The 22,805-nt window shown below is 39.1% G+C and overlaps 1 protein-coding gene across 1 annotated transcript in view; it reads right to left on the bottom strand.

Moving 5' to 3' along the window:
* The window catches only part of xylt1 (xylosyltransferase I), a 71,183-nt gene extending 59,949 nt beyond the window's left edge, over positions 1-11,234 (bottom strand). Inside the window, exon 1 of the mRNA XM_053652320.1 lies at positions 10,689-11,234. Coding sequence (XP_053508295.1) covers positions 10,689-10,985 — 297 coding nt within the window. The 5' untranslated portion in view covers positions 10,986-11,234. The remainder of the gene's footprint in view (positions 1-10,688) is intronic.
* Positions 11,235-22,805: the final 11,571 nt, after the last annotated feature.

The raw sequence follows: 22,805 nt of genomic DNA, 5'->3' as shown, positions 1-22,805 counted from the left end.
CATCTGCACCATCATATACACCATATACACCATCACATACACCATCTACACCATCATATACACCATCTGCACCCTCATATACACCATATACACCATCATATACACCATCTGCACCATCATATACACCATCTACACCATCACATACACCATATACACCATCATATACACCATATACAGGTTTACTACCAAACTGCCTGCAAAACTGAGCTGATACTTTATTATTTACTTATGTCTATGTTCAGATTCAACAGAGCACAAATTTAACATCTAATCAACAAAATAAGAGTTTGTAACTGTTATTAAAAACGATTTTAAAAGAGTTTGTAACTGTAAAAAAAAAAAACTAAACAAATTTTTTGTTAGTTTGAAAAAATATGTTATTAAAAGAAGAAAACAAATTTAAAAAATAAGAGTTTAACTGTTATTTTAAATAAACTAAACAGTGTTTGCAGCTGTTATTTAAAACTACTAAAAAATGAATTTGTTTTTAACTGTTAGTAAAAAAAAAAACTAAACTAAACTAAAACCCAAACTCATTTTTGAATGATTTAAACTAAAAGAATTTGTAACTGTTATTTAAAAATAATACAATAAAATGTAGTTTTGTTATCTTAAACAACTATTTAAAAAAGTTTGTAACTGTAAAAACACAACTAAAATGTTTAATTCTAATAGAAAAAAACAATAAACAAATATTTTATAACACAGTGTGTTGTGAATGGATTTATATTGATATGGATGTTATATTATGTGACTGTACATCCTGATCACTGACACAACAGGTCAAGCTTACGCAATAATTACATCCCTTTTAATGGATGTGTTAATGAAAGGTAAAAAGAAAAACCAAAAAAAAAAAAACCAACAGCAACAAAAACAACAGCACTAATGAAATAAGGCACTCTAGCGTAACTGACAGCCAGGCAATTTGAAGGCTTTTCCATGATGCCGCCAGAGCCGAGGGAAAAAAAACACAACAGCCACAACAGCCTCGCACTTTGTGTCCTCATGATACACAATAAACACAGCACGTGTGCATGCGCTCGCTCTCTCTCTCTCTCTCTCTCTCTCTCTCTCTCTAAACCAGATGAAATCATTGTGGAAAAACAGAACGAGCATTCCAATTGAGGCCAGCTCATTAGCAGAGCGCATCATGGAAATGTCAGAGATAACCATCAGCGCGACAAGGAGAAACTAATCAATAAACGTCGGCTTGAGCTATTACGCAACAGCTGGGGAGGGACATGAAAGAGCTCGCTTGTGTCTTTAGGGGTCTTGCTAGCAGGACATGTTTCCTTTACAAACAAAACCCGACGCTCGCCTCCGAGGAGGCCCAGGGGTCCTGCAAATAAATAAAAGAAACACCAACTAACACACAACATCGGTGTTCTCAAGGCCACGTGGACATCTAACGTCGCTCCTAATCACGGGTGGAATGGAGGAAGCATTAATGAGATGCTGCCCTGCTGAGAGGCGAGCGCTACGCCACCATATGGAACTGATACTCAGGATTTTATTCCATCACACAGGTCATGTTACGCTCCATCCTGGTCTGAACATCACCCACACTTTACAGGCCAAACTTTATTTTTCATCAATCCTTCAAAGGCTGTAGAAATGTCCTGCATGTTAACAAGGAAAACATTCCAAAAACGCTGTAGGGTTCAAACAAAAATAAAACCTACAGCCAAATCTAAATCTAACACAGTCCATGTGGATTTTGTTCAATTTCATACAAATTCATTTGTAACAAAAGGTACAAACTATAACCACGCCTCCTAATCCTAACCTTAATCTTTGTAGGATTTTTTTCGTGTGTGAGATCTGTTTAATCAGGTACTACAGGGAACTTTGTAGCTTCTGTACAACCATACAACAGTAAATGTCTGTAACGTGTCCATCACTACGCTAACAAAATATATATATATATATATATATATATATATATATATATATATATATATATATATATATATATATATATATTCACATTTGTCAATTTTGCACTAAATCATCTTATAAGGATTTAAAAAGGACAATGAATGCAGAAGCCTTTGTTTATTTTTCGTCACTTCTGTCTACCATCACAGAGAAGTAGGGCTGGGCAATATGAAAAAAAATATCATATCACGAGGACATTTACTTGAGGACATTTCTACAATACACGATGCATATCACGGTGTATAATTTAACTAACAAACTGTCTGCAAAACAGTAGTAAAATAAACAAAAATAGTTCAACTGAGTTTGACGATACTTTTCTTTAACGCCTACAAAGACAAAGACAAAGAAGATTAAGTTTAAAAAACTTACATCAAATCCACAGCATCCATTCAGTACCGTTTAATTTGTCATTATAAAAAATGTCCAAAAAAAATACATCACTATACCAGCGATAATCATCTTATCGTAATCTCATCGTAATATTATATCGATATATCGCCCAGCCCCATGCAGAAGTCAAAACTGGTAAAAACTTGATTTTAAAATCAGTGAGTGGAATAAAACCATATTTCTGATTCATTTATTTATCCCCAGCAGTTGCGTCACGTAAAAACCAACAAAGAGGATATTTCAATCAGCTGAGATTAAAGAGGATGTTACAACAGCAGCAAAATATAACACACAGGCATGCTAGCAAAGAGTCAGACAGCCAGGTGTGTGTGTGTGTGTGTGTGTGTATGTGTGTGTGTGCGTATGTGTGTTCCATCTCCCCACAGCTTTCCTGTCTCTGAACCACCAGCTCAGTCACTGCACACGAGTTGGTGGTGAGATAACGAGCTAATTCTGATCTACAAACAAAGCAATGATATTTAACACTAATTTGCATAAGCATTTTAATAGATTTGGAATGAAAATTCAAAACCAAACACACGATACACTGGTAACTCACAAGCCACGTCTCAAAGTGTTCAAATCAATCCAAATTTCATTTCCGCGACTTTTCAAATAAGATAAAAACTGATTAAACGATTAAAAAACATATCATCGCTATGAACGTAAAGTTACATATGAATTTCAGATGTGGGAATTCCAGAATATCCGTCATCTTTCATGTGCATACGGTATGTGCTCATATTGCAGATGATGATGATGATGATGCACACAAATTTTGCAAAAAAAAAAAAGCAGAAATGTATTGAAATCAGTGCCTGAATCAGCATTAGGTTTTTGATTAGTTAGCATTTCCATTCCGCTGATCAATGATTAGCATTAAAATTAAATAATAACATTCTGAAATGCAAATATTTAAAGTGCCAAATTATTTTTTTTTCCAGATATTACCTTTCATGTAGTGTGTTATAGAGCTGTTTGTGAATGTAAAAAGTCTGCTTAGTTTCACAAATCAAAAGTGCATGACAAAAAAAAGAAGGAAGCGATTCTGAACAGCTGAAGCGAGTCATCAGTAATTCCAGACTTTACTTCCTGTATTAACCTACGTAGGTTTGTAACAAAAACCCGCCTCTGGTCTTCATCGGCTGCTCGCGAACAACGTGTACTTTGACCCGCCCTCAAACACTACAGTTGAGGTTGCGTCCTGAAAGATTTAGGTTCATGCTGCAAAAGCAAAACCACTTTGCAAGGACTCCCAAAGGATGAGGATGTAAAGCGTCAGTGGTTAGAATTCATTTTTAAAACGATACCAAAGCAGTTCGACCTTCGTTTGTGTTCCCGTCATTTCATATCTAGCTGAAGTCAAACAATTATTCATTAAACTCACGTTATTGTCAAACTACATATAAACTTACCACTGAGAAACGTCCTGTTCTCGTCGTGCTTGCGATGGTGGTTCGGGTTGATCTTCCGAAGTATCATTATCAGACTTAGGCTCAAACTGATAAGGTAAAACCGTCATTATTACTGAGCTGAAATTCAGATATGGTAGTGGGCGGTTCCTTTCCAACACGCGCTGTAAGCGGTAGATCAATCACAACAGACTGGGACATCTGACCAATCAGAGCAGAGTAGGCTCTCTGAAAGGAGGAGTTAAGAATGAACAAATCATTGAGTGAGTCGTTTGTGACCGTAAGAAAAAGAGGTGATGCTGTAGTGTAAATTAAGAGAAAATTAAAACAGATTTTTGACCTTGGATGAATGTAAACCTATTGTATGAGACCTCTACAACAAAATTAGGCACGTTTATATAGCATAATAGGGCTCTTTAAGTAATAAAACGTGTGTTGTTATAGGAAAATAATGAACGACGGGGTGGTGTAATGAAGCGGAGGTTACCACCCTGATGCTGATTATTTTCCTGTAACTGCATAACACAGTGTTTTTTTAAACATCACGTTTTTAGTGATTATTAAACATCATGATAGGTCATACATTTGATTTGTTCGTAGTTACATTAAATGTCCATGACATCACTTTACCTCTGACTGTTACAGTCACTGGAGACTCCTTACTCTATAAATATTAAATAAACCCCTGCTTACAGACGATTACGCATGTTTTTAACCCGTTTATGTGGAGCGTCTGCTTTCAATGACCTGCTACTATAGAAATTTGTTAATGATTACAGTTTTTTATTGACTGCATATGGTATAAACGTGCATAAGACAGTTAAAATGAAGTGCTCTCAGTAAGTTTTTCTCTTAGTGGCTTTTGAAAGGTAAAAAAAAAGGTCAGAAATAGCTTTTAACAGGAAGAGTGGACTATGTGGGTCACTGTTGTAACTACATTCCTAGAAAAAATGGTTCTTTGTATACTAAGGGTTCTTTCACAAAAAAAAAAAAATGTCCTTCTATTCCTCCTCAGTGTACACACCTTACGCCTTTCCTATTGGTTTCACACTGAGTAATAAACAGGTTGAATATCTGGCCCTGGGCGTGTGCGCTTAGCGATTTTAAAGCCCAGTTAAGGAAATACCAGGAATACCATCACTGCCAGCGGAGTCTAATCCACATCTTTACCAGCGGCAGCCTGGCACACACACCCACACCATGTGTTAGCGAGCCAATTTTAGCCAGATGTGGAGGATTTCTTCTTTAGGGAAATTCTCTCGGCAAAGTTCTTGGAATAATGTAGCGTCTGTCAAATCTCAGTCTAGCCAGTAATATCCGGCTCCACCTAATAAAGAAGGTTTAACAGAATAAGGAATAGGACTTGGAACATATGTGCCAACACCTGGGTACCAAATGAGGAGGGAGGAGGGAACATACAGAATTCCAATGTAGCTCTTCCGAACGCAATAGTTAACTTGGCAGCCGTGAAACAAAGCAGAAAAGGTCACCGATGTGGACATTTCACACAGGAAATTGCGTGTAGCTAAAGAAAGAATACCTTGTACAGATGAAAACTCGTCCGTACACGAGCTGGTAACTTGGGACACCAAATCTTAAAATGTTGTTCTACTACAGTCCCACGCTCAATTTTATTTCCGATAAAATATGGGGATATAAAACACAAAAGTGATACGCTCGTATCATCTGTCACAAAATGCGATTTCTTTCTGCTTGTGGTTTAACGCCGATGTGTAACTTTCAGCAGCGTTGTTTGTGTCGGAGCCTGACGGGAAATTCCTGCAAGACGTGCCGCAACGACACTTCTTCACATGAATCGTTCTCTCCTTCGGTCTCAGATATCTACAAACGAATAAAAGCCACATGGAAGACATGGAAAACCCATCGCTCACAAATGCTCAGTGAACTTCCCCTCGAATAAAAATTAAACCTCCGCATCTGCTCAAAGGAGGAACTTCCACATTTGGTTTAAGGAACACACATGAACCAAAAAATAAATGTAAAAAAAGAAAGCGGGACATGCCAGAGATTTTATGTCTTTATAAATACATAAGATGATTGCTTGGGATTTTCAGAGTTAAAAGTACAGCAGAGAGAGAGAGAGAGAGAGAGAGAGAGAGAGAGAGAGAGAGCGAGAGAGAGGTGCTAGCGAGGAAGCCAAGCGACGAAAAGATACAGACAAAGATGAAGATCAAAAAGAAAATCAGAGGCAGCGCCTGTCCTCTGCTGTCAACCTGAACAAAAAGGACAGATCGAGTCTGAGATTCCAACCACAACAAAGTCGGAACATGGGGAACACAGGTGTGATGAGGACCTGCCGCGTTCTCACATACAGAACTGTGACGCAAAACTGTCATCTTTTCCGAACTTCCAGTCTAATTTAATCTACCTGTTACATTTCTGACAATAAAGAGAAGAGTTCCTTAATGATCTTTTGTGAACAAGAACACTTTGTTGTTGTGTTTAAAACAGAACCTAAAACAAAGAACCCTTTTAGGGTGCTAGATGGAACCTTGTTTTTATTTGAATTTTTTTCTAAATGCAACATAGGTGACATCCTGATACTTGAAGATGTTCTGGAAGTCTTAAAATCTTAGACATTTTGCTGATTTTAAAGTTATTACACAAAGTTTTAAATACAATAAGAGAAACAATATATCAAATGTTTTTCTTTTTTTTAAAAAAAAAACTAGAAAAATTAAAAGACTTCAAGGCAAACGGATTACATTTTAATGTCCAACAGAAAAACAGCAATTCGATTGGGTTGATATTGTGGTTGAGAAAAAGATTCTGCATCATGACAATTCACCGTACGAAAAAAATCATATCATGACATCACTCACGACAAATGCGAACAACAATTAAAATAACCAAAATAACAAAAAACAGAATTGGTCCTTGCATCGCTCCAAGCAGGATTACTGAAATCCACGGATTTCTTGACTTTTGTGGGAAGTTTTAGGGAAGTAACAGCTAATTAATTAGCTACGAAACAATTAAGGCACCAAACCTAGACAATTCTGTTACACATCTAGTTAAAAAGTTTAATTGATCACCTCAAATGATTGTCTGATTTGTCTACACAGATATACACAGAATGTCCCAAGTAGAACCCTTTTTTTTTTGTTAAAAATGGATCACTGTTAACCATAAAAGAAAAAACCCCCACTTTTTTAAAGAGTATAATACCAAACTAACTCGAGACATAAAATTTCATCCTCTGTCTCGCCTGAGTTTCACTCAGACGCAACAAACACATTAGTTTCCCCTGAAATCACATTTCATTCCCAACAATAGCACCTTTCTGAAGCGTGTTGTTTTTTTTTTAATTCCTGGACTCTGGTGTGATGAAGGGGATTGTGGGAGCTGTGATGGATCTGAGCTCTAATCCTCCTGTTTTTCCAAGCTCTTCCAAAGGAAAAGTGGAAACAAATGCCAGCTCCTGGTATATAAGCTCCTGTTTTTACATGAGCAAGAAACTCTGCAGAGGTGACCGGACGAAAAATGAAAGAGTTGGAGAAAAAGAGAGACGGGAAAGCAGAGAGAGAGAGAGAGAGTGAGAGAGAGAGAGAGCGAGAGAGAGAGAGAGAGAATCAGGGGAGCATATAACAGCCTGTCATGGATGAGAAGAATGAAAGGTCAGCAGGCTCCGAGGTCATCCCGTCTTCCGGATCCATCCAGCAGGATCATTCAGAGCCGAGCGCTTTTAGATATTAACTTTAAAACTAATCTAAAACTAAGAAATCAGGCGAACACTACAGCTAGCAAATCCGAGTAAATCCTGAGTAATTAGAATGAAGGTCAACAGACAGCTACTGAGGCAGAAAAGGACACTGATGCGAACACACACAGGAAATCGTGTAACTGACGAAAGAATCATTTGTACGATAAAAATTCCAAACAAACACCCACTACAATACACTGACTCTTACAAAGTGCTGACACTGGAGACTCCTTCCGTAAATGTTAAGTAAACTTACAGAAAACTATACGTTTATTATTAAAGGAGCGTCCGTCGTATAAGTCCCTGTGGACGAGCTGTTACTATAGAAACGATAACGCATTAGAATGATATAAACGTTAGTAGAAACTGTAATATTATATTAGAATAATTTTCAGGGTGTCGGAAAAGTCAGGAACTAATAAGAGTTAAACTACATATACTTGATTTTATATTTATTACTTGTTTACACCTATTTATATTATTTTTTTCCTTACAGGTGAAAATGATATTAAAATTGGATGAAAGGGTAGCTTCTTGGTGCTTCTTGGTACTCTCATTGGGTCTTGACTTTTTGGACACTTTACAGAACTAACATCATCTCACCAATCAGAACCAGAATTTAATATCACAGTGATTTCCTGAACAACTGGTCCATCCAAATAATTTTGTGTGTGTGTATGTATGTATATATATATATGTATATATAGATCTGTACTTTAAGCACAGAGCGTCCGTTACACACTGTGTGTATTTACACAGCCGTTCCTGAATGAACTCCTTGAGCTCTAAAACAGTAAAAACATTTCATAACCAAACAAGTGGCGTCCTGTTGCGAGAGATCTCTCCAAGCCTGAGTTTATTCTAATTATCACAGACGGCACAAATACATCACAAACCTGCAACAATTCCGCAGGTATACTCCAGGAGGTGAGACGTTTATACTGTTTTTATTTTCTCACCGGAAAAACACCAGAGTGATTCTGGCACGGCAGGAAATCCTGCCGAGACACGACGCTGCCAGAGCTGCACTGCACTGTGGAAAACTTTATCTCTTTGCTTATGCTGTTGTTATTATTTCTAATATTTTTCATCTGGTCTGACGCCATCTGTATGTCCTTGTGTCATTTCCGCTATATATTTTATGATCTCTCATAATGAAAGTCATCTCCTCAGCAGGCCATGCGTCACAGAACGCTATGTATGTATCATACTTCAGGTAATTACCGGATGTGGCGCTCTTATGATGCCTGAATGTCACCTTAGTCAATTTGATCCCGTTTAACCGACAAGCAAAGCAGCACCTCTTCACATCGAACATCAAAGCTAGCTCGTCATCTTGTACCGACCAGACTGTACAGTTCTAACAGGTCAACTTATCTGATTTAAAGGCATTTAAAGATATATATATATATATATATATATATATATATATATATATATATATATATATATATATATTCAATCAATATTTAAACAGAAATCTGAGAAAATGTAAAGTTATTAACCTCAAGCTGTAATGATTTCTGTAGCGTCAACGAAAATTCCATCTCGGCAATACCACAGTATAATATCGATATCATGATAAATTACATCGCAATAAACTTTTTCTGAGATATTGTAATTGTAAATTTCTGAGATATTTTAAAATTGTAAAATGTTAACGTCCTGATTTTTAAAATGTTTTGCTCCATTTCAGCGTTTTGTAGATATTCTAATAAGTTAAATTGGTTAAGTGAAATTAAGTAAAAACAGTACAATCAATATTTGTTATATTAACACTTATACTACATGATAAATACATTAATATTATATATTATGTTATGGGGTTTTTTTCTTTGTTTTTTTTTTTTTTTTAATAATGGTGCTTTTGTCCAGAAAAACAGCATCGAACTTAAAAAACCTACAAAAAACATAAAAACTCCTAAGTTATCTTCAGTTATCTCTCTGTGAGAAGGTTTTCAATTTTTTCCCATGTTGTAATTGTAACTGTATCCATCAACAAAATGTATTCCTATCAGAAATGTTCCAAGTGTTTGGACACTACAAACCCTTTATCATTCAGTGAACCGTTAAAGAACCCTCGAAGAACCATTTTCTCTAAGAGTGGGTGTATTAAACAGGTAAGTGTGCAGTACAAGCTCCAAATGATCTAGAACTTGTCAGGAGTTTAACATTCAGCTTATAAAGACGGATTCTTTAAGGATTCATTGGACAATTAAGGGTTTTTACCGTCCAAAAAGGGTTCTGCTTGGAGTGGGACCCTTTCTAACATGACAACTTTGTTCTGCATAGAACCTTTAAGGGTTCTTCCACACACTTTTATAAAAAAGGGTTCCTCGGGAGTTCGTTGGATAATTAAGGGTTATAACTGTGTTATAAGAGTTTTTCTGTCAGAAAGGGTTCCAATCCAAATAGCACTCGTTTTGTGAGCTGTAACCCTTAATTGTCCAATGAAGCCTTAGAGAACCCCTTTTTCCTAAGAGTGCCTGTATTAATGGGATACATGCACAGTACAAACCCTAAAAGGATGCTGTAAGAATTGGTTACAACAAGGGTTACAGGTTTTTGGAAGCTAAGAACTTGTAATTGTCCAACCAACCCTTAGAGGAACCCTCCAGTCTAAGAGTGTCAGCATTTACAGGGTACACATTGTTATAACAGTTGGTTCTTAAAAGGACCCTAATTTCAATAAGATCCTGCAAATGATTCTGAACCAAAGTTTTTGGAGGCTAAGAGAACCCTTGAGGAACCGGTTTGTAGAGCAGTACAAACTCCAGTTGTTGTAACAGTTGGTTCCTAAAAAAAAACCCTAATAATAATAAGAAGAAGAAGAAGAAGAAGAAGAAGAAGAAGAAGAAGAAGCTCATTTTCTTAGTGGGATCTTCATTTTTTAGGTGGGCGTTTAAGCCTGATGGTGTGTGATGGTGTGTGATGGTGTTGGTGATGTGGACAGAATGAAGTCTCCAGCACTGTCTCGAGATGACGCGATCTCATCACGCAGTCTAACGCTAATGTAACCGCACAGCTGACGCGTAACCTATAGATCCCTATCCCCCCAAAAACAAGCTCAGAACCGAGGCCCGGTCTCGCGCACAGAACGGAGAACCACAGAGGAATGGATGAACGAGTGAGTGAGAGACTGATTGAGTGCACAGCGCAAGACTGATGTGGACAGCGTTCTTCACACCAACATGACAGATATTCCTCTTTCTTCTTACCGATTGCCGCTTGTGGCGCAGGGTCGCTTTCCCGAGCTGCTGCCTCCTGCCTCTCGGATACTCGCCGTAGGCTTTGTTCACACCGAGCCGGTCTCTCTTCTCCCTGCCTGCGCCTCCGCCACCAGCACCAGCACCAGCACCTCCACCTCCGCCGCCGTTCTCCCCGGCGTCCCCCGAGTCCAGGCTGCTGAAGTTCCACACAATGAGCGTCTGCACGAGCAGCACGGTGAGCGCGGCGATCAGCGCGGAGCGCGAGCGGCGAGCCGACTTGCGCGCGCACGGACCGCCGACCATCATGATTTGCTTTGCCTTGCTTTGCTTTGTTTGTTTCCTTTCCCCTCCCTTGCGCGTGCGTCCGTGTGAAGCGGCCGAGCCGAGAGAGCAGCAACACCGTGCGCCACCGACACCGGGCTACGGGGCTATGTGGAGTCGGCGCGCGCAGTGAGAGAGAGAGAGAGCGAGAGAGAGAGGGAAGGGGGCGTATAGCGGCTCATTTTGGGTTGCCAGATTGTTTAAAAATGTGCATAATCACTACAAAAAGCAGACTTCAATCCAAACACAGTGTTAGGGGGAAAATCGACACTTTAACTGTTAAATAAATTACACAGATTCCACAACATATTTAATCTCAGGAACTTTATTCAAATGTGTGAAGAATTATTTCAACCACATTGCTTACAGGTGGCTTGTTTTCAGTTATTAAAGTTTAATAAATAGGCTATAATATACATATAATAACTGTTATTTCTACCACAGCACTGTAACGAATCACAGAACCTATACTTCTCAAAACCTGATTTTTAATAGGCTACCATCAATTAAAGAACATGCTGTTTATCCATTTTTAGCTACAGTTATTATGTTATAGAATGTCTGTGAAATAGATTCGTCTTATAGCATAGTTAACATTTTATTACATTTTTTTAAATAATGATACATTGTAATTATTATTATTTTTTTAAATCAGGTTATAGTGACATCGCGGAACATTCACCTGTTGTCACTTACGTTATAGCAGCTATAAACAGTCGTTCCCTCAAAAGCTTGTTTTTTTTCTCTCTGTTTTAAAGTCAATAAGACAAAAAACTAAAATTCAGCCTGTCTTGTTTGTTACCAAGAAACTGCAACAAAATAAAAGCGTAAACTTCTCTGTTCTGAAAATGTCGGAAAAATGATAGCTTTACCTCTGACTGTTACAAAGTGTTGACACTGGAGACTCCTTCCATAAATGTTACATTTACAGAAAACTTCACCGCATCAGTTTAAAAAAAAAACAAAAAAAACCCTGTTTATTATTAGTGGAGCATTCGCTGTATTGACATGTCCCTGTGAATGAGCTGTTATTTTAGAAACGATAACATAGCCTATCATTAGAACAAGCGCATTAATATTAATATTAAGTATTTATTATTAAATAATAATAATTATTAATAATTATTAAATATTAATAATTAATATTAATATTAATGTTAATATATAGGGCGGCTGTGTCTCAGGCGGTAGAGCGGGTTGTCCACTAATCGTAGGGTTGGCGGTTCGATTCCCGGCCCACGTGACACCACATGCCGAAGTGTCCTTGGGAAAGTCACTGAACCCCAAGTTGCTCCCGATGGCAAGTTAGCACCTTGCATGACAGCTCTGCTACCATAAGTGTGTGTGTGTGTGTGTGTGTGTGTGTGTGTGTGTGTGTGTGTGAATGGGTGAATGAGACACAGTGTAAAGGGCTTTGGATAAAAACGGTATATAAGTGCGCCATTTACCATTTAATATTAACCTGTGGTTTGCAGCTGCGCTGTCAGAGCTGCTGTTATAGAAAATTAGTCAACAGCACCTGACCAATCACAATCCATCAATTCACAATTCACCTCTGATGCACAGGTATAAATGTATCGCAATACGTTAATATACTGATTAGTCTGTTTTTAAAATGTAGGTAAATAATAGGTTTTTTAAAACACATTTATTAAAAGCGTGCAATCTGGCAACCCCGATTGGGAGGCGGAGAAGATGAGGACAGCGCTTGAGAGCGAGCTCGTGCATGTAAATAAGCACGCGGAGCCCTCGCGTGGCCACGCGCGCGCACTGTGTGATGGAATGAGCAGCATTTAAAAAATAAAAATCGTAAGAACAACAATAACAACAACAAACAAGCAAATAAATAAACAAATAAACAAACAAAAACGGCGGAAACGAGACGTCACTGTTCCGTATGAGTGTGAAATGAACACAAAACGCTAATGAAATATTTGAACGCGTCTCATGTTGCTATGGATACCTGTATGAAAGGGGCGGGGCTAACGCGACTGTGTCATGCGAGGCTATCCAGCGGCTTTTTACAATTTAACTCGTCACTTCCGCCTTTTAAAAGCGCACAACGAAAGCCAAATAAATAAATCTACATCATGCTTCTTCTTTATATTAGTCATCAGTTTTTTTCGCCTGTTTTTTTTTTCTCCTTTTCTCTTTTTTTGGCTCAGGCTTTCAAGGCTGGTCATTTTTACAGATTTAAGAAAAAAAACGAACTAAACAGGAAATTTCTTCTTTCTTCTTCTTGCGTCTTTTTGCATTCGAGTGCATTTTAATATTTTAATCGCGTTCGATTATTAACTTTCTTTCACAGTCCCTCTGGTCAGATCTCTCTGGTGAAGCTGCATCATTAGAATAGTATAAATTATAAAATATTATATAATAATTTCACCGAGGCAATGTTGATTTACATAAACGTTTATTTAGATATTTAGCCTTTAGATAAATATTTACACCAGGACTAATCTCACGTATTTAATTCAATTATTATTATTATTATTATTATTATTATTATTATTAATAATAATAATAATAATAATAATAATAATAATTCAAGACAGGGTTTTTTTTTCTACTCGTTTTTTTTCTGATCGAGTCCATGTAGAACCTTCTTCTGGTCATCACAGATTTCTCTGAAATTCTCTTTGAGGAGAACTAAAGCTGTGTTTTGAGCAAGCTAGCATTTATCTCTGTGTCACTAAAGGGTCATGAAACCCCCCTCTTTCAGCTGAAATCTACCTCTCAATCTTTTTGAAAAATGCAACTTAAATGGGCGTGGATGGCTGTGAGGAGAAGAGAGAGGGAGATGGGTATGGCAAGGAGGAAGAGGGGGGCGAGCAATTGTCATCTGTCAGTGGCCCATGCCGACTCTCACTAAAAATCAGGAGTAACGTGTGAGGAATTGTAAGATTTTTAGAGCTGGCAAAGTTGCATCCCTCTAGCTCCATCGCGCTGTTTGAAGTGCAGCCATTAATCCAAGTTTCCATGAGAATCATAACATTTCGTTCCATAAGTATTTCCTGATTTATCCAAAGCCGTAGTTCGTCAGTATTCTTCGCCAGAGACCTTACGTTAGCTAGAAATAAGCTGGGTAGTGCATGTCAGTGAGGGTTAGCCGACACCTGCTACTTCCTGTAAGATTGGCGGACTTGCCCCAGTGTGGTGTTCTGATAATCTCCAGAGGTAGCTGCTGAGATTAGAATCCATCGTCTAATGTAATGTCCATGCATCGAAGTTTTATATGTTGTATGAAATGTAGGCTATGCATAGCTGAATCGAACAACTAAACAGAAAACTGCTAAGTAGAACTATTTTGCAAAAACTAGTTAGACACAGAGCATAGTTTTGCACTTAACAACGTGACTCCTGCAGGCGGGCCGTGGAGCTTTGAGCGGTTAATTAGCGCAAAAAGGCAAGTAAAATTGTTATGGTTCAAAATTAGACACATGCCTCCTTTGAAGGGATGGAAAATCATGAATAAGTAAGAGACAGCTCATAGGATAAGAACACGCAGTCTCATGAATAATTATGAGACACCGACGCGTCATCGAAGTACTATAGTACATTGCCAATTCACTGCGTGTGACGTGTGACACGATGTAGATTTTAAACCTGGAAGATGAAAATAGCAGAAAAAGCTCCAACTTAACCAGTTGTCTCCTACAGTTAAAATGAACGGATGCTAACATTGTCTTTAATGATGTGTGTCACGAACGCCTCTGTTAAAATCTCAGAAAATGTAGTTTAGTGTTTTGTTGCTCTTCAAACACGGTTCACCTCAGGAAAAGGTCCATTTTTGTGACTCTCCTGCAGCGTACAGAACCCGGATCGATCGCCGCTAATTGTTGGTATAAAACCATCAAGCTCTGGAGAAGAGTAACGACCACAGCGAGGCATCGAATGCGCCTGAGCGAGACATGGCCTGTGGGGATTTTTTTTTATCAACACAGAGGACATCTCTCATCCCGCACACGAGGAGACTCGGTTTCCATGGGAATAAACTCAGTGTCCTCTGTGTCCTTTCCTCCCCTCCGGCGGTTCAGAGAGGAGAAGAAGAAGAAGAGAGATGGAGTGTGCTTGTGCTCGTGCTTAAGCATATCAGAAACGAGCATCGCGACGCATCAGCCCTCAGTGTTTGTCCTTGGTTCTCGTCATGCGTACCAGAAACGCCGCATGGCTCCGTGATTCAGGACACAGAGGTCACGAGGTTTCAATGAATTAAAGAAAGCCAGCAGACTCGGGGCAGCTGTGGGCCTGATGCTGAACATCACACTTTCTTATTCTGTCTCTTCTTCTACATTATGCATCACAAGTGTTAAGGAGGGAGTCTCACATTGTGTTCATGGTCAGGTCAGGGTTTATTGTCATCCCTTCCACATACACATGCAGCTGCAGGAAACAGAGAGCAAGAAACGTGAGGGGGAAAAAACACGTGTCTGCAAACATGGCTCCATACAGCACTTGTTGTCTCAAAGCAGATTATTCAATACGACGTGATAATATTTGAAACCCCTGTGTGTCATGAGTTACTGTTACTACCCCAAAGTGTTTTATTCCTCTTATACCACAGCTATTTCTCGGCAGCGCTGGAAAATAATGGTGGCCACACAAAATATTGACACTTTGGACCCAATTTGTACATTTTCACTTAGGGGTGTACTCACTTTTGTTGCCAGCGGTTTAGACATTAATGGCTGTGTGTTGAGTTATTTTGAGGGGACAGTAAATTTACACTGTTATACAAACTGTACACTCACTACTTTACATTGTAGCAAAGTGTCATTTCTTCAGTGTTGTCACATGAAAATATATAATCAAATATTTACAAAAATGGGAGGGGTGTACTCACTTTTGTGAGATACTGTAAATGTATATATATATATACATTGCATAAATATAGTTATATAATTACAACAAGCATCAATTATCATAAATTAAATTAAAGGTGCATTAAATTAATGGTCGACCATGGCGAGTCCTGTTCTGAGTGGAACCTGTCCTGTTAAACTGCTGTATGGTCTTGGCCACTGTGCTGCAGCTCAGTGTCAGGGTCTTGGCAATCTTCTTATAGACTAGGCCATCTTTATGTAGAGCAACAATTCTTTTTTTCAGATCCTCAGAGAGTTCTTTGCCATGAGGTGCCATGTTGAACTTCCAGTGACCAGTATGAGGGAGTGTGAGAGCAATGACACCAAATTTAACACACCTGCTCCCCATTCACACCTGAGACCTTGTAACACTAACAAGTCACATGACACCGGGGAGGGAAAATGGCTAATTTGGCCCAATTTGGACATTTTCACTTAGGGGTGTACTCCCTTTTGTTGCCAGCGGTTTAGACATTAATGGCTGTGTGTTGAGTTATTTTGAGGGGACAGCAAATTTACACTGTTACACAAGCTGTACACTCACTACTTTACATTGTAGCAAAGTGTAATTTCTTCAGTGTTGTCACATGAAAAGATATAATCAAATATTTACAAAAATGGGAGGGGTGTACTCACTTTTGTGAGATACTGTGTATATATATATATATATATATATATATATATATATATATATATATATATATATATATATATACAATGTATGTATATATAGCACGTAAATTAGGCTTGTTGTGAGAATATTATATGTTTATAAATATTTGAAGTGAAGATTATTTAAATTTAGCTAATTCAAAAAACTCTAGATACATGTTTAAATCAATTGAATAAATTGTTACAATTATCACATTTGTTGTTATTTATACATTGACAGAATTAATACATTGTGAGTAATGTTAATTATCTAAGAGTGTAGTAATTAATTACTTTAGAACTTTAAAGGTTCTATGTGGAACCCTACAAGTGAGTGTTTCTCTATCAGAAATAGTTCCGGGTAGTTTTTGGAAGCTAAGAACCCTTCATTAAACCCTCCTTTGAACTCCTAAAGAGCTGTAGAAGAACCCATAGATAAGTATATTTTTAAATTCTTGACAGGTTCTAGGTATTCTGGGTTCTAGAAGAAAATAAAATGACCAGTTTAGAGTTTGTACTGCACACATACACACTTCGAGGTTCTCTCTAAATGTTCTTAGCTTCCCAAAAAAGTTCTACTTGGAATATTTTCTTCTCTGTACTAGAATCTTTAACAGTTCCCCAAAGGGACAATTAAATAAAATGAATATTTTTTAAAAATTGTACATAAATTAGTATAAATTTGCATACATTTTGGATATTGTTTCTAGCGCAGATGTTATTTTTAAGTTCTTTTTTTATGTTAACTCGTACAGTAAATAATGCAAATTAAATCCATCTTAATGCCTGTAATTAATAACCTCTTATTATTATTTAGTTCATGCTGTTGGTAATGGACTTATTTTTAGTCCCGGATGAGATGATCGTTAGTTAATGTTGTTAATTTGTTAGCATGATGACGACTGATATTTTAATGCTAATGTCTAATGCTATTATTGCTAGTTAACAGAACCTTGATAAGAACGATAATAAGTTCCAGATGCTCGATGCTGCAGTTTAATATTTTTTTAGGCTTATTTTAATTATGCCACATTCTCCAAAAGAAAGTGTCTACACGTTCCCGCTAATTTATTCAGTCCGCTTGTTCTTTTGTAAATCAAAGTGCCACCCTTCTCATGTCTGTGTCCTGTTGAATCACGTTTCAATAACGTTCCACCGTTACATCCAGAAATCTCCATTTATCACTGTCTATGGAAGCCAACTGTTCGAACGGCGTCCTCAGCCATCAGGACCGGGAGCCGTGTTGACTCATGCCATGCTGTCACTCTGCATGACGCATACACTGGTGAGGTGAGGTGAGGCAGAAAAAATGGGCTCAGCGTGACAAAGCAGCGATGTGGGGTAACTATGTGAGTCACCGGAGCAGCATGTTCTCTCCCCCTCACCATTCAGTTACGAGACACGTGTAAATCGTACGAATTTCTCCCAGAGGAACTCTTACTGCAACACATACAGCATCGGTTTGGATGTGATGGAATCTCAGTGCAACGAGCCAGTCTCTGTCTGGTTTTCCCCAGACGGCGGTCGTTACATTTCTCTCTGTGTGTGTGTGTGTGTGTGTGTGTGTGTGTGTGTATTTGTTTGTGTGTGTGTGTGTGCTGTAATCTCTGGTCGAAGCTTAATCCATGGTGCCATTTAAGCAGATGGATTAGAGCGTGAGGTGAAGAGCGATGAAGAATTATGGAACCTTAACCTGAACTCAGAATGAATTAAGAGTCATGTCTTGTTAGGGCGAACTGGACTCTTCTCAGCTGTTTGATCATGTCAAGTCTAAAGTTAAGTCAGAGTCAGAAGTTCAAAAGTTGCATCTCTGTTTACGCAAGGAAAGTTCCTGGTATTCCGCGTCAGGTTACGCAGCTACTTAAGTGGATTTTCTGAGCTCTGCATTCAGATTATTAAAGTCAGGGATAGAAAATGAGGACTGAAGAAGAAAATAGGTTTTTTTTTTCCCTTCGTTTTTAAATGTAATACTAGGCCTGGGTGATATAATAGCAAGTTCACAATATATTTTTCTGAGATATCGCAGATATTTATTTAAAAAAATTAAATTCTAAACTGATTGGAAGCAACTGATGTAATGTTACATTTTTATGTGAATAAATGTTTTTTTTTAACAAACAAAAATGTTTTTTGAGGCCATCAAATCAAGTATCATCATTTTTTTTAATGTAACCCAAAAATGGCGATATGATATTTTCGTCATATCTCCCCACTCCAACGTAATATGATGTAAAATAAATGCAGGAGACAATTTAAAAAAATAAAAAATGACAATACTAGGAGTCTTTTATATAGTACTCCATGAATAGACCTCATTGTAATCATCACATAAATCACCGCTGACTCACTTTTTGAGTCTGGTTCCTCTCAAGGTTTCTTCCTCATGTCGTCTCAGGAAGTTTTTCCTCTCCACTGTCGTCCCTGGTTTGTTCAGGAATCTAAATCTATATCCGGATTACTTGTAAAGCGGCTGTGTGACAATGTCTATTGTTAAACATGCTATATAAATAGAATTGAAGTGAATAGAAGAGAGCTGTGTGTTGGGGGTGGTGTGGGATGTAGAAAGAAAGAAAACAGATGAAGGTCGATCCACAAACTCTTCTGAGTCGAATTATGCCATTAGGACAGAAGTATTGAAAACTAGAAATGTGTTTGAATTCAGTTTTTATGATTTCAGTGGTGAGAGACGGGCCATGAACACCTCTTAAATCTGGCTTTATGGTTTACAATAAAGATCATACCTCAAACATCGTAAAAGAATCCTTTGACTGTAAGTTGAGATCGGGGTCTTAGAATGCATAATGTGACTAATTTTATTGCCAATCAGAGTGCTACTAAGAGGCTTATCTAAAATCCACCAATAGGAGGACTGCAAACTAACGGCACCACTGAAAATACGGTAGCAAAAACAAACCATGCTAACGGGCAAAAAAAAATCTCTTCATTACCTAAAGCTCACTTTGTGTGTTTATTCTCTGCACAAGCTGATTTCCTGATGGTTGGTGATGTAAGCATGGTCATTTTCTTTCATCACAGGCCTGTAGAGCCATTAGAGGATCTGACACGGAGAACACAAACTATTGCACAGTCTGTTATAAAATCCGGATGAGATTTTTTTGCGATCTCTTTAAAAGAGTGCCAAAATCAGCTTTAATCCGAATTTAAACTGACGAAACCAACTGCAGGCAAGTGAGACACTGATGCAGTGGTGAGTTTCTCTATTCCTGTGAAGAAGCTTCGGCGGATCTGACATATATCATAACTTAGCCTGGTCCTTTTAGGGTGCCATAATTTATGAGCTGCATGCCCCTTTCACAGCCCTGCTACTGACCTTGACCTCACACACTCATCCCTCATACACCACTCATATGTCAGCTTCCACTCACACACATACTCATCTTTGTGCAGATGAAACTCTTCCACCGAGTCATTTTTAGCCGCTTATTGACCGCTTGAATAATTTATGCTCTGTTAATTTACCTCTACAAATTGTTTCCTCTCTTGCTCATCTTACGCATGACAATACAATGACTTTACCATTCCCGTCTTTTTTTTTTTGACCTCTCGGGCGCTGTGCCAAGCCACAGCCATTAAAATAAAATAAAATCTGTGTAACATCAAATACGTATACCTTTTCTTTTAAACGAATACAACGAATAAATGTCCATCATCACTCTACATGCTCCTCACCTCAGATCTCTCTCTCTCTCTCTTTCTCTCTCTCCCTCTCTCTCTCTCTCTCATGCTCTTGCTCTCTCTTTCTCTCTCTCTCTCTCCCCCGAACCTGACAAACGGCAGCTGGTGGAGCATCACCTCGCTCAGGCTGTCCTCAGGGACAAGGCCACGACACAGCCATCCATTTTTTTTCTCCCAGAGTGCACCTGCAGAGCCACTGTGCCCGGCCTGTGTTCGGCCCGAACCTTGTTAGAGCGGTAAAAATAGGAGCGTGAAGGGGAAAGGGGATGGAGTGGCACAGTGCTGGCCAAACTCATGTCCCCGGAGCACCACAGTTCAACAAAGCAGGTTAGAGCGATTAAACATGCGTCAGCTGTCTGCACTTATTAACGTTCACACCTCTCAGAGAGAGAGAGAGAGAGAGAGAGAGAGAGAGAGAGAGACTAAGAGGAAGTAGGAATGAAGGAATGTTCGGCTTTGAGAGATCAGTAATCACACCATGGATATTATTCCGTGTTCCCATGACGATAAGAACTGTGTGATGGGGTGGTTTTCTATAATAGCACATCCCCAAGTGATTTATTGCTCTTCTTATACCACAGCAATTTGCCTAAAGTGTTTAATTTATTAATGAACGAAACATTATACTTTTTATTCGATTATAGTTACATTTATTGTTAGCAAAAGTTTGTTCTTGTTCTGACTTACATTATAGCAGCTATAAACGGTCGGGCACCAGCCTCTCTTTATTCTCAGCTTGCCCGCAAAGCGTAAATGCTTCTGTCCTGAAGATGTCGGAAAAGTTACAGCTTTACCTCTGACTGTTACACAGCACTGACACTGGAGACTCCTTCCATAAATGTAACTATAGAAACAATAAAGTATTATAATTAGAATGAGCGCATTAATATAAACCTGTGCTACTGTCAGAGCTGCTGTTAAAGAAACTTAATCAACACCTTCTGACCAATCACAATCCAGAATTCAGAAGCTCTATGGTTTAATCACAGCGGGCCGAGGCGAAACATCTCCACCCTACACACTGATAACATTTCTTTTGTGTTTTTGCTTTGCTCTGTGTGTGTCTTCGTGGCCCCGGGGTGTCTGGCTTTCCCCAGACGGCAGTTGTAACATTTCTGTGTGTGTGTGTGTGTTTGGGATCGATGAGGCCAGTAAATGCCAGCCGCGGCTGTGTGTCGGGTCTTTTTAAAGACGAGTCAATAGCAGTGAGCGCTGGAGTTTAGAGGCCAGATTCACCATACACACACATAAACACACACACACTCACACACGGGATGCCGCCCTACAGGGAGCACAGATCAATGCCTCTTATAGTGCTATTTGTCACTTACAGTACAGTTAAAGCCAGAAAGTAGAGAAGCGTAAGTGTGTGTGTGTGTGTGTGTGTGTGTGTGTGTGTGTGTGTGTGTGTGTGTGTATGTGTGTATAGTATGACTGAGCTACTGTCCCAAATTTGCAGAGATTAAGACAGAGAGAGAGAGAGAGAGAGAGAGACAGACAGACAGACAGAGACTGAGAGATACTTACAGTGATGAACAGAAAACATGGGGAGGGAAAGAGATGAGTGAGAGAAACAGACAGTGAGACAGAGGGGTAGAGAGAGATAGAGACAGAGTGGCAGGGAAAGAGGGAGAGAGAGAGAAAAAGAGAGATTGAAAGAGGAAGTGACACGCACAGAGAAAGACAGGACCCTGAGCTGAGGGATCACCCTGAGGTTATGGGATAATGTCATGGGATAATTTCTCCTATGTGTGTGTCTGTCTGTGTGTGTGTGTGTCTGTGTGTGTGTCTGTGTGTGTGTGTGTGTGTGTGTGTGCATGTGTGTGTGTGTGTGTGTGTGTGTGCGCGCATGTAAGACCCAACACACTTTATAAATATTCAAAAATTGAAGGAAGAAAAACAATATTTTTAAAAAGGTGTCTCCATGCCAACCTGCTTGCTGTAAAAAAAAAAAGAAGAAGGAAACATCATGGTGGTTGCCCATTGTTTTTGTGTCTGAGGTTTTTTTTTTGGTCTCTTTATAAATCCTACACATGTGGGTTGGATGGGAAGAGTCAGAGGAAGAGGAGTCAGGGGAAAAGGAGTCAGGGGAAGAGGAGTTCAGGGAAGAGGAGTCTGGGAAGAGGAGTCTTGGAAGAGGAGTTGGGGGAAGAGGATTTGAGGAAGAGGAGTCCAGGGAAGAGGAGTCATGGAAGAGGAGTCAGGGAGGAGGAGTCGGAGGAAGAGGAGTCAGGAATAGGAGTCGAGGAAGAGGAGTCGGGGAAAAGTAGTTGGGGAAGAGAAGTCGTAGAAGAGGAGTCGAGAAAGAGGAGTTGGGAGAAGAGTAGTCAGGGAAGAGGAGTTGGGGAAGAGGAGTCAGGGAAGAGTAGACAATGAAGGGGAGTCATGGAAGAGGAGTCTGGGAAGAGGAGTCGGGGGAAGAGTAGTCAGGGAAGAGGAGTCATGGAAGAGGAGTGGGGGAAGAGTAGTCAGGGAAGAGGAGTCAGGTGGAAGAGTAGTCAGGGAAGTTGAGTCATGGAAGAGGAGTCGGGGGAAGAGTAGTTGGGGAATAGGAGTTGGAGGAAGAGTAGTCAGGGAAGACGAGTTGGGGGAAGAG

The sequence above is a fragment of the Ictalurus furcatus genome, chromosome 2 (genome assembly GCF_023375685.1).
Source record: "Ictalurus furcatus strain D&B chromosome 2, Billie_1.0, whole genome shotgun sequence".
Classification (NCBI taxonomy): Eukaryota; Metazoa; Chordata; class Actinopteri; order Siluriformes; family Ictaluridae; genus Ictalurus; species Ictalurus furcatus.
This window is presented reverse-complemented; position numbering and strand designations above follow the sequence as displayed.